Raw genomic sequence first — 20,095 nt, 5'->3', positions numbered from 1 at the left:
CTAAAAGTTAGCTAAACCTAATAAGGCAATTATCTTAAATTCAACAACTCAGACGATGGCTGTACCGCCTAGGCTAAGTCGAAAATTACCTCTCTAAAAAGTTTGGACCTCACGTTAAAGGCCAAACTCGACCCAGTTTCAGGTAATCTTCGGAATACTAATTAATTATAGTCTACAGATCACAAGTAATTAATCGAACTACAATATAAAAACTGACAAAATTTTAATCTATCATACAAATATCCAAATTACATACCTACATTCATATATTTAGGAAACTCCGGTGCATGCATGGCCTCCAAATCCAACACACATGAAAGATGACTCCTCAAATGAATGATGGTTTCCTAGTGCATTTGTCACCTTCGCAACATTTGCTTTCATAGTGGCGTCAGTATGATCTTCATCTTCATTTGGATCAACGACATTATAGTTGCTTTCAAACTCTTCCTCGTTATAACTATTTTAATCTTCCCATTCGATATGTCAGTCAGTTTCAGATTGTTTGAACTCAATATACAATTAGATGAATGACTTCTGTGAGCGAGTTTCAATATACACTGAAAACATCTCTTGCATGCTCATTTCATCAGTTACATACTTGATTTGAAATTGAACTAACCTACCAAATACTAATATAGGATACCTGTACAAAATACATGAGACTCTCTTTGATATTTGAAAATCTATCTTATCACAAAACATACTTTTTAGTTCTTCAAATGAAAGTGTAAAAGGAATAACAATATTGAATGGATTCTCACATACAAATTTTATTCATTCAGATATTTTTAACAAAATCTGATCATGATAATATACTTTTAACATAACTCTATCATCTATTTTATTTTTTCTACTCACATTAATAAAACTTAACCTCACTATTGTAATTTCTAGAAACAAAGAAGAGAGTATGAGGAGGTGAGAGACGAAGAAGGAAAAGAAGAGAGTTCTGGCAATTGGCAAAGGGTGTGTATATATATATACACAGACAAATCGAACCGTCCAATTTGTCATTATCCATTTAAAATTTTTTTATAGTCACAAATCGGACCTATTAATTGGAGTACTTCCAATCAAAATTTTTTTCGCCCAAAGTCGGACCCTATAATTTCGCTTCTTTTATTTTTAAAAACAGCCACTACATTATAGGACAACATACTGCGATTTCATATCAATGCATAACACACGTACACTTTTCATATAAAAAAAATGAGTCTAAAATTGTACTCTTTGATTTCTCTTTTTTAAGTATAATTTTTATATTTTTGAAAAATCACAAAAATGACAATATTTACACATGTTAAATCTATATTAAAATTTTTTAGTTCAAAATCTGCAAAAAATTCAACAACATAAGATTTAATTATTATATTAGTCACTATAATTTTACTAAATTTTTTATTAAATCCTTAAGCATAAAAGCTTGCAATTGGATTTTTATACAAAATAAAAATTTGTAAATAAATCATTCTAATTGTCATCTCTAAAAAAAATAATTATAATATAATTTTTCACAATTAATTCTAAATTAAATACAAAAAGCAAATATTTAAAAAATTATACTTTTAACAAAAAATTATAATTAATTTTTTTATCTAATACAAAGATTGAATCATAGACTTTTAAATAAGTAAACTACTAGTTGTATCATGAAAGTTGAAAACGCTGACACATCTACCTATAAAAAAAAATTACCATTTGTACCCATAAAACATGAATTTCATATAACAAAATTATCCAAACACTAAAAAATCACATAAACCCCAAATTACCCTTATCTGCATCATCTTTTCCCCTCCACCACCACCACCACTAACCTCATCCTCTCTCTCTCTCTCTCCTTCCATTTTTTGAGCTCGCCACCACTGCCAGAGTCAGTCAACTCTGTCAACTCCTTCCTCTCTCTCTTTCCCTCTCTTTCTTTCTGTGATTTGCTTCTCTCTCTCTTCTACTTTTTCGAATGGTTGCGTGATGTAAGTTCGGTGGTCTCTGGGTTTGCAGATTGGGGAAGAACGGGTGAAATCGCAGACTAGACATGGGCTAGATCAGAGCTCTGTATTAGCGAGAGATGGAGGGCTAGTTGGAACGGGTTGGGACATCGGTAGCAATCAGGCAGCGGCCGCAGCTCTAGGGTTGTGAAAGGCGGCAAAAACAGAAGGCGACGGTGGTCCTAGGCTCGCGGAGGTGAGGCGAGGGGGAGAAGAAGAAAGAGAGAGAGAAAGGGTGGAGGAGGAAAGAAAGGGGAAAAGGACGCGGTGGCAGCGAGTGGAGGTTGGGTGGGACTTGACGGTGCCAACGACTGTTGAGTGCCGCGGTGGTGGTTACGCAGATTAGCAAAGAAGGGAACAAGGGTGAGAAGGGGCGAGAGAGTGGAAGAAGAGAGAAAATCGGGTGAGGGGGCGGCAACTTGGTGGTCGCCGGTGGTGGTGCGATGGTCTGAGACAATTTGCTTTTTCTATTGTTGTTGTTGCTTTATGTGAAGAAGATGATAATGGAGATATAGTGGTGGTGGTGGTGATGGTAGTGATGAAGGAAATGAGGTGGTGGTGCCTTTGAACTCAAAGTTTGGAGACAGGGAAGGAGAGAAGGAGGGGTGGATGATGCGGATGATGATAAGAGTAATTTGGGGTTTTTATGTGATTTTTTAGTGTTTGAATAATTTTGTTATATGAAATTCATGTTTTATGAGTACAAATGGTAATTTTCTTTTTTTATGAGTAGATATGTCAGCATTTTCAACTTTCGTAGATAAAAATGGTAGTTTACTCCTTTTAAATTATAAAGATTTAACTAAAAATTTAGTAAAAATATAAGGATTTACAAAATAATTAAAAAGCGCCTTGGATTGTTAGTCTTCCGATAATGACAATGGCACCGTGTCGTTATTCGGCTCGGAAGGCTTAATTCTTAAACGTCAGGATTCGCCACAAAAGAAAAACAAAAAGCCCTACAACTTCCAGCTATGAAAAAAGGTTTAGGAAATTTTCTTGTAACGTAGAGTTGGGGATAAGTCATCACTCATCACTGTTCATTTTAAAATGACGTTTTAATAATGATATCCACGCCCCATTCATGGACATTCAGGGGGCAAAAATGGGTAAACCGCCGGCATTCATATCTTAAGACTTTGTTTTGAAATGCTTAAATTAGAAGCGATTTACATATTGACAAATATTAAAGGGGTCATGATTATTTATTGGTTGTTCTAGAGTATTCCACACGACGGCGTTAGGTACCGAGACGGTTTTGAGCGTTTAGTTTCATACTTTCATTATACTCGCACACGTCACGCGTAATCCATATACCATAAATACTAACTAATATTTTCATAAATTAACAATGACATCTAAATTTCATGACACTCAAGTTACATCATGTAAATTTTATTGCTGATTTACTGGAATAAAATTGGCCTAATGAAAGTTACATAATGTAATACTATACTGTACTAACGAAGGCAAAACACTATCAATCTCATAGCTCCACTGCACTACATGATGCTGAACAAATATGCACAAACCGGGTTTAGTTGACTGCAAGAAGAGAGAAATCAGAATAACTTGAAAATTAAGCCTCCATGAGCTGCGAAGAATGGAGCAAATACCAATGATTCCACTGCCATCAACTTTATCAAGATGTTGAGTGAGGGACCCGAAGTGTCTTTGAGAGGGTCTCCAACAGTGTCACCTATAACCGCAGCCTTGTGAGCATCTGATCCCTTTGGCCCCAGTGACACAGCATGCTCGGTAATACCAGCCTATAGGCACCAAAACAATGTATAAGATTACATTTGGAGTTCAATGAAAAGTAAATTACATTTGGAGTAATGTATTTGAACATCTTAAAGAGCGGCAAAATGGGTGTCATATAGTATGTAGACAATATATATTTGGATGTTAATAGAAAAATATTTTTTAGTTACATTTCTAAATGCCAAAAGAAGTGGTCAAAACTCAAATGCAGGGGCGGAGCTTATTGTAGATGAAGAGCCCCAAATTAATAAATTTTATTTATGAAGTCCTCTATTTTTATGGTTTGATCCCCCTAATTTTTTCTTTTGTTTCCTATCTAGTTAGGTCTTTCATGTTGACCTCCTCCTATAAACGGTTCTAGCTCCACCCCTGCTCAAAAAGATAAAATGCATTGTGTTCCTTTAGAATGCTAGAATTCTTCGCTGGCAAGTTATACATCAGTAAAGCGCTAAAAACCAACCAAATTTGAATGGTAACATGAAACCTTTGTCCCTTACCTCGATGTACTTCTTAGCATTATCCCATGCCCCACCAGTGTTTGAAGCTGAAATTGCCACCTAGGAAAATGAAAATCATTTTGTCAAGAAGTTAAATTTTCAAAGCTAATTTTCAAGAAAGCACAATCTTAAAGGCGAAAAAATAGCATCAGTGTTGAGATAGTACAAGTTCAAGGCCATATTATACCTGCACTCCGGAAACAAGAGAGCCAGCAAGTACCCCAGCAAGTGTTTCCACTCCGAACAATGTTCCGGCAATAAGTGGAGCAAGCAAAACCAGTGCACCGGGTGGGATCATCTCCCTCAATGAGGCATCGGTAGAAATCTTTACACAATTTGCGTAATCTGGTTTTCCTGTTCCTTCTAGGAGACCAGGAATAGTATTGAATTGCCTGCGAACTTCTTCAACCATTTTGAGAGCCGCACTCCCAACACTCTTCATTGTCATCGCTGAAAACCAATAAGGAAGCATTGCTCCCACAATCAAACCAATAAATACTTTTGGGGTCATAACGTTCACTGTTTTTATGCCTGCCCTGCTCACATAAGCACCAAATAATGCAAGAGACACAAGTGCAGCTGATCCAATAGCAAAACCCTATTACAAAGGCACGCACAAAAAAATTTAAAAAAATAAAATAAAATAGAAAATCAGATTCTCGTAGATAATTCAATAACAAGAGTCGAATTCATAATTTCTTTCCTAGTCTTTCCAAGCAAGCTATTAAATTTAAGCATTTTACAAACAGTTACCTTGCCTATGGCAGCAGTGGTGTTTCCTGCAGCATCCAGAGCATCTGTTCTTTCTCGTATCTCATGTCTCAATCCAGCCATTTCCGCAATGCCTCCAGCATTATCACTGATGGGGCCATACGCATCAATGGCAAGACCAGTGGCAATAGTACTCAGCATTCCAAGTGCTGCAACAGCAATTCCATACATGGCTGCAAGGCTGAAGCTTACATAAATAGCAACTGCAATAGCAAATATGGGAATTATGACCGACTTATATCCCAGCGCCAATCCAAAAATAACATTTGTTGCAGCTCCTGTCCTGCAGGAATCTGCTACGTCTTGCACCGGACTGCAACATGCAAATGAAATATGAACAGATAGTCAGCAAATTAGCATCCAAGCACCAAATTTGAACATCAATTTTTGTCAAATAGACAGTCATTGAGTATCTATGAGGGCGTTTAAAGGGAATGGTTATGAAAAACTTTATGCCATTCACAATATCCAACTTTCTGAAAATATTGAATAATGCCAAACTCTCAGGGACTTTTTAACATCGGGGGAATGGGATTCCATGTGACAGGACAGGAGCCAGGGGATTAGAAGAAATTTTAAGCAATATGAATTCCAACACAAGAATAAATGAAGGTTGCTCACCTGTAAGCATTGCTAGTGAAATACTCAGTAATGTACCCGATTACAAGTCCAGCCCACAAGCCAATGGCAACACAGAAGAAAAGGTGCCTGTAATTATGTAGTTGATGATATTTAATTTGAATAACATAAAGATGAAGAAATCTGTACATGCTGACAAAAGTAGGCTGGCACATGAAAATTGGTCATACCAGTTCTTGACAACCTTGCTGCCGCCAAAGTTATAAAGAGTGAACTCTGATGGCAAAGCAAAGAAGCTGACTATGGCAATACCAACGGTCATTAATACAGTAGAGATAAGAAGTTGACGTTTCAAGGATGGTTCTATTTGGTTCTCGTATTTTATTTCGAATATATCAGTTGCAAAAAGAGTTGTAATCATGCAAACCACAATTCCCATTGAGCTTATGATGAGAGGATATGACATGGCTGTGTAGTCATGATTCAGTCCAAAAGATGATATGGATGCAACAAATAGAGCTGCACAGGATGATTCTGCATAGGACCCGAATAAGTCAGAACCCATACCTGCGATATCTCCAACATTGTCTCCCACATTGTCAGCAATAACCTGAAAATATTCAAAAAATTCAGTGACCAGAAATATAAACATGTAAGCATAATAGTTTAAAATGATATATAGTAACTTCAGTTTTCCACAAATCATGCATTGGAGAATGTTTTAATTTGATAGATTATAATGAAGTTGGCTTGGATTTGAATGATAGTAATCAACCATGAAAATGTTTACAAAAACTTCAACAACAAATAGCATTTTCAGAAAATAAATTGAGATGATTAACAAAAAAGGTGAACAACAAATTACAGCTGGGTTGCGTGGATCATCTTCAGGGATATTCTGTTCAACTTTTCCCACAAGGTCAGCACCAACATCAGCTGCCTTGGTGTATATGCCTCCTCCAACTCTTCCAAAGAGCGCCATTGATGAACCTCCAAGCCCGTAGCCAGTAATAGACTCGTAAAGTCCCTCCCAGTCATCCCCATAATACAGTTTGAATAAATTGATGGCAACATATAGCACCAACAGGCCATTTGCAGCAAGAAGAAACCCCATCACCGCACCAGAGCGGAAAGCAATAACAAAGGCCTTTCCTATTCCCTTTCTTGCTTCAAGAGTTGTTCTAGCATTGGCATAGGTAGCAATCTTCATCCCAAGAAAGCCAGAAAGGACAGAGGTAATGGCACCAAGCAAGAAAGCTATAGTGCTAAACACAGCATTGGCAAGTGCTGGTTTACAAAGATTGCCTTCATTGTAGGTGCAAGGTTCGCTTTTGGTACTAAAGCCCTTCACAGAGCCCAGAAACAGAAAAATTATTACACCAAATACTCCCATGAAGATAGTCAGGTACCTATACTCAGTAAAGAGAAACGAAGTAGCACCTGCAAATGTATCAAATTGAGATGATCACGTTTCAGTTCTCCATTATTGTAACTCAATCCAATCACAAGCTTATAAGAGGGAAAAAGAAATCTCACCAACAGAAATGGCATGCTGAATTTCGGCACACTTAGCAGTAACTTCAGGAACCCGGACACCATTCTCCAACTCTGCATCTCCTAGTAAGCTGCTTTTGTGCCCATTGTCCCTGCCATTGTGATCAGCAACAGCAGACACTCTGACCTTTGAGACCAAGAACCATTGAAGCAAAGCAAATCCAATTCCAATTAATGCTGCCACAGGTATCAGAACTTGTGTAAGGCCCTCACTCAACTCCCCCATTTTCCAAATACCGCAGTTGAAATTTTGTTGTAAACTTCTTTAGCTAAAATAGCATAATCAACCACCGAGTTTTATAGCCTGGGAGACCAATCTTAAAATCTAGAAAGTGCACAATATAACAAGATAAGAAAACTATGGGAGCTTGCATGGCCCTTAGAATCTAAAAAATTGGTTGTTTAGAATGACGGATTTGGACTTCAACAGTTTTTCCATGACACTGATTTAGTAAACTGGCGCTTTTGATTAATGGGGTAGGACATGTCTGTTCAATTCTAATCATATTCCTATGGGCCGAGAACTATAAGACTGCAACCAATTTTCAAAATATGATGTTGATGTGTACAAGTAGAGATATCAACTTCACTTTTAATAAGCACCAACTGACAAACTGTTCACTCAAAATAAGTATTTCATTCACACCAAAAAATGTAAATATATTATATGGCACCAATTGGTAGAAGCCTGAAAGTTCTAAATAAGTTAAATAAACACAAGTCTTATCCTTCAACTGCTAAAGAAAACTTGCTTCCGTGTGATCAAATGGAACATGGATAGGAATAATGCTACTTTGCGCAAGATGATGAGGTCATTAAAAGCATGCCAATAGACCAATACCAACCAGTCTAGAAGATTATGTGATAAGAAACAACGGCTCAATTTCAAGGGACTAATCAAAACCGAATTACTTTTCTAATTCTTTATTGATGCTCTTCAAAAGTAAAAACAGTGTGGGCAGAGTCATTGGAACTAATTATTTAAATATAAAGGTCCATATCTCCGTTCTACAAGTTGCCTAGTCATACAAATGACTTGATCGAAAGAATTACCAAGGTGCATGTGTACTATTAATCTATTATTCTTTCAGAACAATAATGCCAGATCAATATTTTCTTTTTTTACACCACCAGGAACATCACAAATGGTTGAGACTGAGTCTCAAAATACTCCAATATAAATCACATATTTGTATATATTGCTTTTTGAGAAACTATTTTTTGATTACCAACTATATAAAGTTTGATACACTAAAGATTAAAAAAAAATTCGTTCCAAACAAAGCCAAGAATGATATCAAACATAAATTATATTCTTTGAAGAAACAGAGCTAGGATTTAGTATAATCAAACTCTCAAAGCTAAAGCAAACTTGTTGACATGAGAAATAGCAAGAACCTCCAAATTAGCAAATTTCTCAGGCGCCCACTGCATGCGGCCGAGGAGCAACCAAACTCTGAATGTACTGTTACTCCGTTAGTATTTGACAGTTTGGAGAGAGCACTGAAGCAGGTTTCAAAAATAACGACCCTGATCTTCATCGCAACAAGGACATGACAATGATTCCTTCAAATTAAAGGTCTCTTTTGCAAAACACACACAATTTCCTCAGTGCTGCAACTGCAAGGCCTTATTGGCCCAAGATGGAAGCGGCGCGTGCAGTGAAATGCGATCGCCAGTAATGGGGTGCTTGAACGATAAGCTCTCGGCATGAAGCGCGTGGCCCTCACGCGCCACCTCTTTCCATTCACAGACCCCTTCATACTTCACGTCCCCTACAATCGAAATCCCAAGGTACTGACAATGCAACCGAATCTGATGCGTTCGTCCACTCCTAGGATACGCCCTAACTATTATCTCACTCTCTGCATCGCCACCACTACCTTCTCTCACAGCTCTCTCCTCAACAACCACCACATCACCACCGTCGTTAATTTCCGACTCGTCTCTGAACGTTCCGCTTCCGTTTACCGATAAAACCTCGAACGAAGTCTCCATGTCACGGACTACCGAACCGCCTGGTAGCTTCCGCCCGACATCGGAGGCAGCGTAAACGCGCCACGCGCCAAACTTGGACCTCCCGTGCCCGGACCTAACGGTAATCCTGTTCCACTTCGGGGCCACGCCACTGCAGAGAGCGATGTAGGTTTTACGAACCTCGTGGTCGGTGAATGCCTTCACGAACTTCGATGCTACTTTGTGTGACTTCGTAATAATCGTCACGCCGCTCGTGTCGCGGTCGAGACGGTTAGCAAGGTGCAGCTCAGGCACGCTGACGTGGACACCTGAACAGAAAAATATGATAACTAACCCTGAAATAAAGGCTATAAAATGTGTAACAATTTTGTTTCAATGTAGATTTAGTTTGACCTTGAGGTGGTTTGAGAAGGGTTGGAACGGAAGAGAGGATGGTTTCGCAGTAGATTCCTTGGGGCTTGTTGATTGCGATGAGCCATTGGTCTTCGTAGATGACGTGGCACGTTGAGAGAGAGAAGAGGCTCGATTTCGAAGATGCGGTCATGGCTCGGCTTAGCTCGATTTGCTTGGAGATTGCGGGGAGTGGAGGGGACAGTGGCACGGGGTAATTATCGAGGGAAGTAAGGCCATTTTGGGACGAGTCGGTTGGCGGTTGGGATTCATCTGAGTCTGCCATGCTACCACAGTTTTGGAGAGGGAGGGTATGGAGATTCTGGTAGCGATGATGGTTGAGAAGGGTTTTGGGATGAAACTTGAAAGAGAGAATGCCAGAATGGTGTGAACGGAGACGGTGAGTGAGAGAATGATTCATGAAGGCCGAAGGGTAGTTTCGTCATAACAAAATTTATCTAATAAAAACGGTTATATAACTTTTCCTCTTCGCCTCACCCTCATCTTCATCTGTATTCCCCTCTCCATCGTATTTTTAGGGTTTTTCTGAGTTCCCCTTTTTCTCAAACTGACACTGCGCTCCACCCTCTTTTACCCATTAATACGACAACGTTTTCTGGAAGGTGTATATATTTATCTATACTGAACCCCAGACATTCGCAATTGTAGTATAAGCATCGATCAACGCGAGACTCGAAATACATCATCCAGGGTTACGGTTTTCTGCAATTTTGACTCTCATGGCTTCTTCCTCTATCATCACTCCAGAGGATGTGCTTGAGTCCCTCATGAACGACGGCACAATCGATGCCCTCAGATTGAAGATCATCAACCAGCTCAAGGCCAATGTAATTTCCCTTTCTCTTTTTCCTTTTCTGTTTTCTTTTAAATCTTGGTCTTTTTAATTATGGAAGCCATGAGATATTACTGAAAACTTGGCTGAATTTTAATAAGTGTCTGATTCCATTGCACTAGATAGTTAATTTCCATGAGGTCTCGTTGGTTTGCAGTTTTTCATGGTCTAAGTTGATTTTTTTTTTTTAATTTTTTTTTTTTAAAGGAGGAATTGAAGAGCACTACTATAAAGATGGCTGAACAGAGTAGGGTTCTGAACACCCCTGGAGCTGAGAAACAGACCAAAAGAGAGCTGTTTGATGCGCTTCGGCAAGAACTCGAGTAAGTTATAGATTTGACCACAAGCACCAGTTTTTATGTGCTAACTCTTCCAAAGGGTTCTACCTTGAAAGTTTCATTCCTGATATTGCACATAATTGATGCAAAATGTGATGCAGGGTAGAAGTTATCGAACTGTATTTGTTTAACATATTTGGTGGGGAAGGGATGGGTAAAACCTGTTCTATATATAGTCATTGAATTCCTTTCAAATAGTAAGCATGAACTTAGCTTTACCTACATATGATTATAACTCACCCGAAGAGAAGACCCCATCTCAACTGGTATTAAAGTATTCTGCTCCAGACAAAAGTATTGGGTCTGTTAAATATATAAATTATTCATATGCTTTCACATAATAACATATACACTATGCTGAGATACTCCTTGTCATATTACCAAAGTCTATGACTAAATGGTTTAGAATTTAATTTTTGTTATCCCTATTATTCTAATTGAGAGTTGAACTTTAGCATATGATAGGCCCATGTAGTGTCGATGCTTCAAGGCGAACAGGCTCTTGCATTGTTGGGGGGAGGGGGCATTATGCTATTAGCAAAACTCATTAATGTGCTTCATCTGTGGGATAGATTTAGGCACTTGGTGTCTTTTCGGTATCAAGTAGATGGACTATTTAGAGGACTATTTAGGCCCTACCGAGAGATTGGAATATTATGCTCCTTTGGTAGTTTTTGTATATTTTGGTTTATGTATATAGGATCTCTTGTCTTGGGAATTCTTCCTTTCTTATATGTATAATTTTATCTTCCAATGAAATAAAAAGGTCATTTATGTGCCTTTTTTCCTAACAGCTTATGATTTTAAGACAGTTGGTCCTTGATAGTCTAGAATTTTTACGAAATTGAAATTCTTGCATAGCTTTTAACTTGCTTTCGAAGTTGCGTATATAAAGGTTGCATTCTATTAGCAGCGTTAAGTGGTTTTCTGCAAAGAAGTATGAATAAATGAGTGCAAACACGATGAATTCAAATTCGCTACTTCACTTCAAATCGTTTTTGCACAAACATTACAGAATATCAGTAGGCTGTGATGACAGACAACATTTCTCGATTCTGATCAGTGACCAGGACCAAAGCAAACGTGTTTGCTCTTTGATGACAGTCTTTGTGCGTGTCTGAGCCTATTATTTTTTGTTATCAAATGAAACATTACACAAAGCATATTAAGCAGCCCTCCCTGGTCAATATATCACCTACTTGTTAAATTTTTTTTGGGCTTACGTGGTCTGCTTAATGTTAATATATTGTTTTCTTGACTTTCTCATGTTGAGTGTCTATTTTGTTGTGCTTCCATCTGGTCGCTATATGTAGTGGTCTTGGAAGATTGGTTTGTAGTCATTATTCCTTATTAGATTTTATATTCATTATTGATCTTCTCTTACATCCGTGTTTATTTCATGCAGAGCTTCTGTACTTGAAAAAGCCTCCAAATCAGTTTGGGAGTTAATTTTAGATAATAATGGCCTGGGAAAGGAGATAAGTGAAACAGTTGAGAAAGTGTTTTGTCGATTGAGTGGCCAAGAGCCTCCTTTATTTCCACTTCCAAATGGGGAACCACAACCTGATAAGGAGGCTGACAGCAGAAAAGATAAAGGCAAAGGAAAGCAAAAAGAAAACGAGAATGTAAATTTAAACACGCCACCAAAGAAAAGAAGCTTTGCCGAAATAAATTCAGAAGGAGCAGAAGAAACTACAACCAGGTCTTTTGATCCTGCAGCGATGTCAGAAGGCTCTGGCAAATCGCCTCTTTCAATCTCAAAAACTTGATTTGTGAGTTAAACTAGTTATTTAATTTGTAATGGAAGTGATTACATCTAGTACATATATCATTAACACCACTTGTAGGATTTCACTGGAGTTTAGAAATATCATGCCATTACCACGTTTTGTATGATATACCTATAAAATTGATGAAATTGATTTATGAATGTTCACTAATTGTGTTGTTGATTCACAGATGCTTCATCTTTAAACTATTTTAAGGTTGTTACAGGACACATTAGGAATATAATTTGAACATCATGATTTATGCAATGGTTGAAGTCCACTGGTTGACATGCTATTATATCAGTCTGCTTGCCCCAAAGCAATTAAATCCCTCAGGGTAAAATTGTTTCCATCTTGCATATAGTTTTCAAAAATTGTAATTGCCGAGAGTTCTGTTTTATTTGCAGAAAAATCTTCAGCCATTTTTTATAATGTCAAATGTCTGTTTAGCCTGACGCTATGTTAATATGAATGAACAAAGGGTGGTGGAGATCGATTGTGTCTATGTACTGTAACTTTTATTGTTACATTATCATTGCCCAGTGATAATTATCTTTCAATTTGGTTTTTATAAAAAAAGATTGACTATTTTTGGTGATGTTCTTTACAGTTCTTTAATTCTTTTCTTTGGGTCTATTTTATTCTTATTAAGTATAAAGGTTTGAGGTGGAAATAATGGACATATAAAAAAGTCATTAACTAAAGTTTATAGTATACTTGATTAAATAAAACCGTTTCGTTATTTACACAATTATGATTTGTTGATCAGAATGAGAGTCCTTCTTTAAGATGCAAATTAAAAAAATTTTACTTTCACAGCTGATAGATCAATAAATTTTGATGTTTGGAGTGTTAAATTTTAACAAAACAAAATTCTGGACATTTATACTCGCTGGACTTGGTTCATAAGAGTTATTTCAAAATTTAATGAGATTCAGGGTCATCATTCCTACGTTTCTTTGTCATTAGAAACTCAAATAAAAAAGTAAGGCATCTGAACGAATCATAGTATTGCAAATTTGCTCTGGCTAATGGGTGTTTCAGCAGGCTATATATATATAATCTATTTCTTGAAGTTTCAAGCTATTCTAACGCCTGAAAATTTATTACGCAGGCACATTATTCTTTCTCTTAACTTTTAATCCAGAAGGGGTGGTTTTGTGATGGCAATACACAATCAAGGAAACTGGAAACCTTGGACTCCTTTTTAAGTCAATGGTTGTGAGTGGCTCCTTTGCTCAGAAGTGATGTTTCATCCAGCTTTGAAGTCCATGAACCAGCGTCTGCTTATAGCTCCTTCAGGTGGTTCTCTTGCTGCCCCAGGCTACCCTACCAATAAAAATAAAAAATAAATAAATAAGAAGACATAGGATATTCTCTTGGCCACTCACTGTCCATTTGCTGTTTATTTCTCTTGAAATAATTTTTTAAAGAATGATCCTAGAATTTTTCAGAGATCTGATTTATGTTTGAGAATGATGTTAAACAGTGAGCGCTTAAATAAGTTTGTTATTGAAAATAGTATTATTACTATTATATGTTTCATGGTTTAGGTCCAAATTTTTCTAAAGGTATTAAGTTCAAGTTTCTAGATCAACGTATCAATCTGCCTAGTTAATTCATAAAATCGTCCAGTTTATTAGTCTAGGTCCTCAAGTCGAGTTTACAAGTTGAGTTTTACCATCCAACTTTATTTAAATTTCCTAAGTTTATGTGAACTATTGAGTTTGAAAACCTTAATTTCTATACCAAAGTACTATGTCCTTGAAGTCTCTAAAACTTTACGATAATTTGCTTCGACTCTTTTCAAATAATAGTTTAAGCTTCCTGAAAATCGATATATCATAATCTTCTGGGAATCAAAACTAAATATTTTTTTGAAATATTTGGATCTTGAATATAGTGATAAAATGGTTTACTAAATACTTAGTTAAGCCAAAAGTGAGTCTGAAATAATTATTATTGCTTAAAAATGATGAAGTTACCAAGAAAGACACATTACATTTTAAATGGGGATAGCAAAGTGAGATGTAAATAAATAGGGGGTAGTTTGCTTTTGGCTTTGTAAAATGCAAAAGCTTTTTACAAGTTAGGAAAAACTCCATTCATAGCTGTGGGTGAAATTGCATTTGACCAACACATTCTCGTAGCTAGGAGCAGGGTGCAATAGTTTGTTAGCCTCTTAGGGTATATGAGTCTATGAGCAAGCTCTTGTTGTTTTGAAGAGATGCAATGAGTTACGTTGTTGGTAGAACGAAAAATGTTGAACGTCAAGAGGGTCATACATGCCATGATCTACTTGTAGCAGTTGATTCTTGATTTCCTCATTTGTAGGAGAGCAATTGCCTGTGAACAAGTACCATTTATTTATTACTATTATTTTTTAGGGTTATCTACACTAATATAGTAATAGCAATCGTCTTTGGCGTTGCTCTTAGATCTTATAGGTTTTGACATTTTTTTATTCTGTAAAATATGATTCTAATATTTGAAAGAGAGTATTGGAATAACATTTGTGTTGTCTCTGAGATCGCATATTCAAACCGTCGAATCTATCATTAATACTTTAATCAAATTAGGTTATCTATATTACACCTTATAGGTACAATTTTTTCTCTAAACTTTGTGTAATGCAGGATGCTTTGCATAAGATGATGTTTACCATACTAATTTTCTTATAAATATGACATTGCCAATTGCCCTCCATAATATCCTCAGAAGAGTCCAGAGTGTAATTTTTGCCATGTTTATGGTGAGTACATATTATGCAAGAATGAATAGAAATGGTGGTTACCAGAAGAAAGTGGAGTAGATGATTCAGTAATGGCACATGTGGTCAATGGCATTGTATTGTGATATAGCTGAACTTGTTGAGGGAGATCAAAAGTAGATGCTGATGAAGGAAATGAAGTTGGTTCTTCAAAGGCACTGAAATATAGTTTCTCACTTTCCATAGCTTGGTTGGTGGTTGTTGACCCATGTGCATATAGATCATGATGATGACCAAAACGAATGTGTGTTGCTGCTGTCTCTTCATCTTCTAGGTATGAATCAAAATAACAAGATTTTAATCTAGGAAAAGGTGTCCCACTCAACTCCAACAATCTTCTGTCCAATTGTAGAAGCTTAACATAGTGCTGGTCAAGAACTCCAGGAGGAAATTGAAGGGAGTGTCTCCTGAATAAATAAACAACAAAAGGAAAAGAAGGAATGCACACCCACTTCAGTTGATGAATTTAATTATAATTTAGTAAAATATTCTATTTAAATATCTATTATTTAGAAGTGTCATAAAAAAAATTATGTGAAACTCTTGTAGATTATCGGGATAATAACATGAAGAGTAATTAGTTGAGAATTATTTTTATCGGATAAACTGGTCTATTTATCGCTTTTAATCAAATTTTTAATATGCGTGTTAGATACATAGATCTAATCTTTTAGATTCGTCAAAATAGTTAAGGGGTCAAAACAAGCTAGTCTATTTAATCCATTAAACTGACCATAAATAGTCCAAACTGAAAAATGATGTATAATAAAAAAAAGCGAATTTAAATGGATTAACCCGTTTAACCTACGAAATTGTGCAGGCTAGGCTTAAATGGATCGAGTTGGTCCATTTGACAGTCCTACACAAGTTCTTAAAAACTAATTATAATCCAATTTGATTTGCAAAATACATTTTAAGACATTAATTCTTTAAAGAGTTATGCTATGTATATACTAAAATCACACACCAAAGTCAACTATCAGTATAAAATATATGTTGGAATATAAATACATATTGAAAATAAATTAAACCACACATGTATTTATACACAAATACATTGGTAGCTGATTTTAGTGATTGATTTTGGTGTACAAATAATATTTTTGTTCTTTAAAATAATAGAAAGACGATGCGTCTGAAATCAATAATTTTTTAAAACTTTTAGAATATAAAAATTTATTGAGGATCAAAGTATTTAATAATCTGAAATTTTTTGAGGATGAATTTTGAGTGTTTATTCTAGAATTAAGATTACACACACCTGTATTTGGAAGCATAACCTCCAGTGAAGTCAGGGGATGCAGACCATACAGTATGCTTTTTAGGCTGTGGGGTAGTCTCGCCATAGAAAAATGGCACTCTATCAAGCTGTGTAAGAACAATTGTTTTTGAGAAGTTCATCATAAGTACTTTAGTTCAAGTGGCGTTATCTCCTTTTAAAAATTAAATCACCACTACTTGATAAATAAAATAAGTATTTAAACAATATTGTGTCACGTTTTTAATGAGAAATAAAATAAAAATTATTTGCGTAATATTTAAACGCACCTCAATTTCTAGATGGCCAGGTTTGTTTTCCTGAATGCTTGCTTGAATGGCTGAAATATTCTCCCATTGTATTTCAATCTTATGTTTCAAACCCTTATCTAATATCTCCCACACAAGTTTTCGCTTGCTAAAGTAAAACTTGGCCACCAAGTGTGCTGGATATTGAGCTTCTATCTGTACATCAAACTTATTATAGTCGCTTGTTTTATTCACAATCATGAACAATTTATTTTACCAATTAAAAAATTACTAAAGTTTAAGTGTGAATATTCACATAAAATATATATACGATGTTGTTAACGGTGAATAATATTCAAGAGAATTAAAATACAAAGGTTTGTTCTCATTTTCGAGAACAAAATGTTCTGTGTGACTTTCTGTTTCTCTCTTAAATATCTACTTATACTTTTTTTATATGTAAATAAACTTATTACTTGAATTAAATTCACACATTAATTATTAGTAATTCATTTCTTATAAAGTATATTAGAAAACATGGAAAGTTGTGAAAAGTGCAATAAGTAGTTAAGTACTAATGCTATATATATATATATATATATATATATATCTTAGACTGAAGAAACTAAATTCAGTTTAGAAGTCAAAATTAAAACTGAATAAAATTCAATCCAAAATTTATAATTTCAAAATAATATGTTAAGTATACACTGAAATTAATCATTACAATTAATTATTAATTTAGTTTAAAATATATATTAAAATATAAATACACATTAAAATGAATTAAATAATACATATATTTATATACAAATATATTAATGATAATTTTAGTATACAAATAGTATTTTTATCTACAAAATAAAAGAAATAGACTGGTTAATTTTTCTCATAAAGAAAAGTATATATTATTCGTATGAAATACTGGATGCATGAAAATTCAACATTCAATATATAATTGAACACTGTATAAATTGCATTATTATTATTATTATTAGTTTATTACCAAGTAACACCCAATTGCAAGGGAACAAACTGGCAAGTGCACAGCCTTCAACTTGTTCTCAACCTTGTTGATGAGTGGTTCTTGGCATGGAGAAGAAGGAGAAGGAGAAGAAGTTCTAATTTCTACTACATCATCATAAACACTACCACCGTTCACTTTTTCCTCTATTTCTTGCACCAGAGATGGTGTTATCGTTAGTGTTAACCTCAGTGATGGTGGAAGTTCTGCTAACTCTTTCAATTCATCGTGTTCATGTTCTTCCTGAAAAAAAGAATAAAACAAGATAACTAATTAAACTTAACAAATTAAACAATGAAAATAAAAGAAACTGAAAGGATATAGAAGAAAAATAAAATTAAGAAATAATTGGATAAATAAATAGTATACAGTATATATATAGTTAGTACGTATAAGTTGCATGACAAGAATTAATACGTACCCTTTCGCATGCTTGTCGTGTATCATAATCTTCAACAATAATATCATCCTCATCAACAAGGTATGAAAAATCCAAAAGATTCTCCAAGTCTGAAGGATTATTAGCTTCTGAAGCCATATAGTTCGTTCCTGTGTATGTTTTTTTTTTTTAATCGAAATGGCAACAAATTAAGAAGAGGGGAAGCCAATTATAGGAAGCTAAGTAGTGGCAATTGATTTTGTAGTGAAAGGACAAGTCACGTGTGTGGTGTGTTTATATATCCTTAATTCTGTTTGTTTTTCCTCAATGATTCAGTTATTCACCAAGAAGGTAGAGTATTATTTAGATTAAAGTAAACATTAGTTATTTTTATTAGTTATTTTTATATGAAATTAATAGTTAAAAATTATTAAATAATAATTTAATAAGGAGTGCTACACACACGCTGACCCAAAAACACGCTGACCCATATGTCCCATATATGATTTCCATGGCGTGCTCCTCCGTCTCCTTCTCCTTTTCCTTCTTCTTCTCCTTCTCCTTCTCCTTCTTCTTCTTCTTCTCCTCTTCCTTTTTCTTCTCCTTCTTCTTCTCCTACTCTTCTTCTTCTTCTTCCTCTTCTTCCATAAAAACGAATTTCTTGTCAAATTTGATCTCTTTTGTGCGTTCTCTCTTTGTCTTTTCATTCGTTGTTTTATCTGTGTTTATCATTGGTATTCTTGTTTCGTTTTTTTTTTCGATTTTCATTGTTTCTAAAATCAAGCTTTGAAATCGTTTTGAAGATAATAGAACTTCAGAAATACACCCAAACGATTACAGAAATACACCCGAATAATTACATAAATATTAATACACCCAAAGGATTATGAAAATACACCCAAAGGATTTAAGAAATACACCCAAAATTTGTTGAAGTACACCTTATGCAGAACTCTTTCTCTTTCTCCTCCTCATCTTCTGCTGCTTCTTCTTCTTCAAAAATGATTTCAGAGTTTGATGTCAAAAAACAATGGATATCGAGAATAACGAAGAAAGAAAACAGAGAAAAAAACACGTAAATGAAGAAGGAGAAAGAGAAGTTAAGAAAAGAAAGAAAAGAAGAAGAAGAAGAAGAAGAAGAGGAAGAAGAACGTGCAGAAACGAAGAAGAAGAAGATGAAGAAGAAGAAGAACGTGCAGAAACGAAGAAGAGGCACGGAAAAAGAAGAAGAATGAGAAGAAAAAGAGGAGACATGGAGAAAGAAAAAGAAGAAATAAATGACTTGTATGACTTGCATGTGAAAAGACTTATATGTGGAGAATTTCTCTAATTTAATAATATATAATACTAATCATTTTACATTTAAGATTGATTTTATAAAAAATATAGATCAACTACTTTTGTCTCTAACAAATTTTTGTTCTCTAAATATTTTGAAAATTATTCTTATTAGATAAATTAATTTTTTTTGTCGTTTTTAATCAAACTTTTAATATTCATATAGGACAAATAAATTTCTAATAAATTTTATTTATAATAATTTGATTTTATAATGAAGAAAGTTTAGGAAGCAAACACTTTTATAAAAATTTGGTCAGTACTTGACCATAAAAAAAGTGAATAATTCTATACCATTAAAAATACTATTAATAACTAATTGATGACTATAAATAACAAAACTTGTTGACATCTAGCACTCATCTTTATAAAATATTACTATAAGACAAGTTAATTTTCTTTTAAAATGATAAAAAACTAATTTATCTTATAGGAATAATTATCGAAAATTTTTAAAGAATAAAAAATTTATTAAATATTAGAATGTCTAATTAAAAATTTTTTAAAAATTAATTTGAGTATTTTCTCAAAGAATATAACTTGTATATTTAAGGAAGAAATTAAAATGATGTAATCTAATTTTTTTTTATAACGA

The 20,095-nt window shown here is 34.8% G+C and overlaps 4 protein-coding genes and 1 non-coding gene across 8 annotated transcripts; 2 read left to right on the top strand and 3 right to left on the bottom strand.

The window, feature by feature from the left end:
* Positions 1-3,305: 3,305 nt before the first annotated feature.
* LOC112776816 (pyrophosphate-energized vacuolar membrane proton pump) lies at positions 3,306-8,691 on the bottom strand. Its single transcript, XM_025821078.3, has 9 exons — positions 8,555-8,691; positions 7,139-7,481; positions 6,468-7,042; positions 5,833-6,212; positions 5,645-5,731; positions 5,006-5,336; positions 4,440-4,850; positions 4,253-4,312; positions 3,306-3,760 (listed from the first exon to the last, which is right to left on the bottom strand). Exons 2-9 carry the CDS (start codon positions 7,380-7,382, stop codon positions 3,554-3,556), a joined length of 2,295 nt encoding a protein of 764 aa, XP_025676863.1. The 5' UTR covers positions 7,383-7,481; positions 8,555-8,691; the 3' UTR covers positions 3,306-3,553.
* Positions 8,335-9,944, bottom strand: LOC112776819 (RNA pseudouridine synthase 1). Its single transcript, XM_025821081.3, has 2 exons — positions 9,527-9,944; positions 8,335-9,441 (listed from the first exon to the last, which is right to left on the bottom strand). The coding sequence occupies exons 1-2, from the start codon at positions 9,942-9,944 to the stop codon at positions 8,765-8,767; spliced, it is 1,095 nt and encodes a 364-aa protein (XP_025676866.1). The 3' UTR covers positions 8,335-8,764.
* A 199-nt stretch (positions 9,945-10,143) lies between these two features.
* LOC112776818 (uncharacterized) lies at positions 10,144-14,019 on the top strand. 4 transcript variants are annotated; one of them, XR_003190191.3, is made up of 5 exons: positions 10,144-10,371; positions 10,584-10,699; positions 12,120-12,486; positions 12,710-12,820; positions 13,598-14,019. XR_003190191.3 is itself a non-coding variant. In XM_025821080.3 (4 exons), the coding sequence occupies exons 1-3, from the start codon at positions 10,264-10,266 to the stop codon at positions 12,481-12,483; spliced, it is 588 nt and encodes a 195-aa protein (XP_025676865.1). In that variant the 5' UTR covers positions 10,144-10,263; the 3' UTR covers positions 12,484-12,486; positions 13,598-14,019. The 4 variants fall into 4 exon arrangements, 1 of the variants encoding a protein (XP_025676865.1); XR_003190193.3 differs by having other exon boundaries at positions 12,700-12,820; XR_003190192.3 differs by having other exon boundaries at positions 12,674-12,820.
* LOC112781821 (small nucleolar RNA snoR126) lies at positions 11,739-11,840 on the top strand. Its single transcript, XR_003192576.1, has one exon. It is a non-coding gene; the product is annotated as a small nucleolar RNA snoR126 (small nucleolar RNA).
* A 406-nt stretch (positions 14,020-14,425) lies between the features above and the next one.
* LOC112776817 (uncharacterized) lies at positions 14,426-18,433 on the bottom strand. The gene is made up of 6 exons (XM_025821079.3): positions 18,205-18,433; positions 17,766-18,026; positions 16,802-16,975; positions 16,515-16,621; positions 15,278-15,660; positions 14,426-14,829 (listed from the first exon to the last, which is right to left on the bottom strand). The coding sequence occupies exons 1-6, from the start codon at positions 18,319-18,321 to the stop codon at positions 14,681-14,683; spliced, it is 1,191 nt and encodes a 396-aa protein (XP_025676864.1). The 5' UTR covers positions 18,322-18,433; the 3' UTR covers positions 14,426-14,680.
* Positions 18,434-20,095: the final 1,662 nt, after the last annotated feature.

The sequence above is a fragment of the Arachis hypogaea genome, chromosome 19 (assembly GCF_003086295.3).
Source record: "Arachis hypogaea cultivar Tifrunner chromosome 19, arahy.Tifrunner.gnm2.J5K5, whole genome shotgun sequence".
NCBI classification, from domain to species: domain Eukaryota; kingdom Viridiplantae; phylum Streptophyta; class Magnoliopsida; order Fabales; family Fabaceae; genus Arachis; species Arachis hypogaea.
Note: the sequence above shows the minus strand (reverse complement) of the source record. Positions and strands in the feature narration are given on the sequence as shown.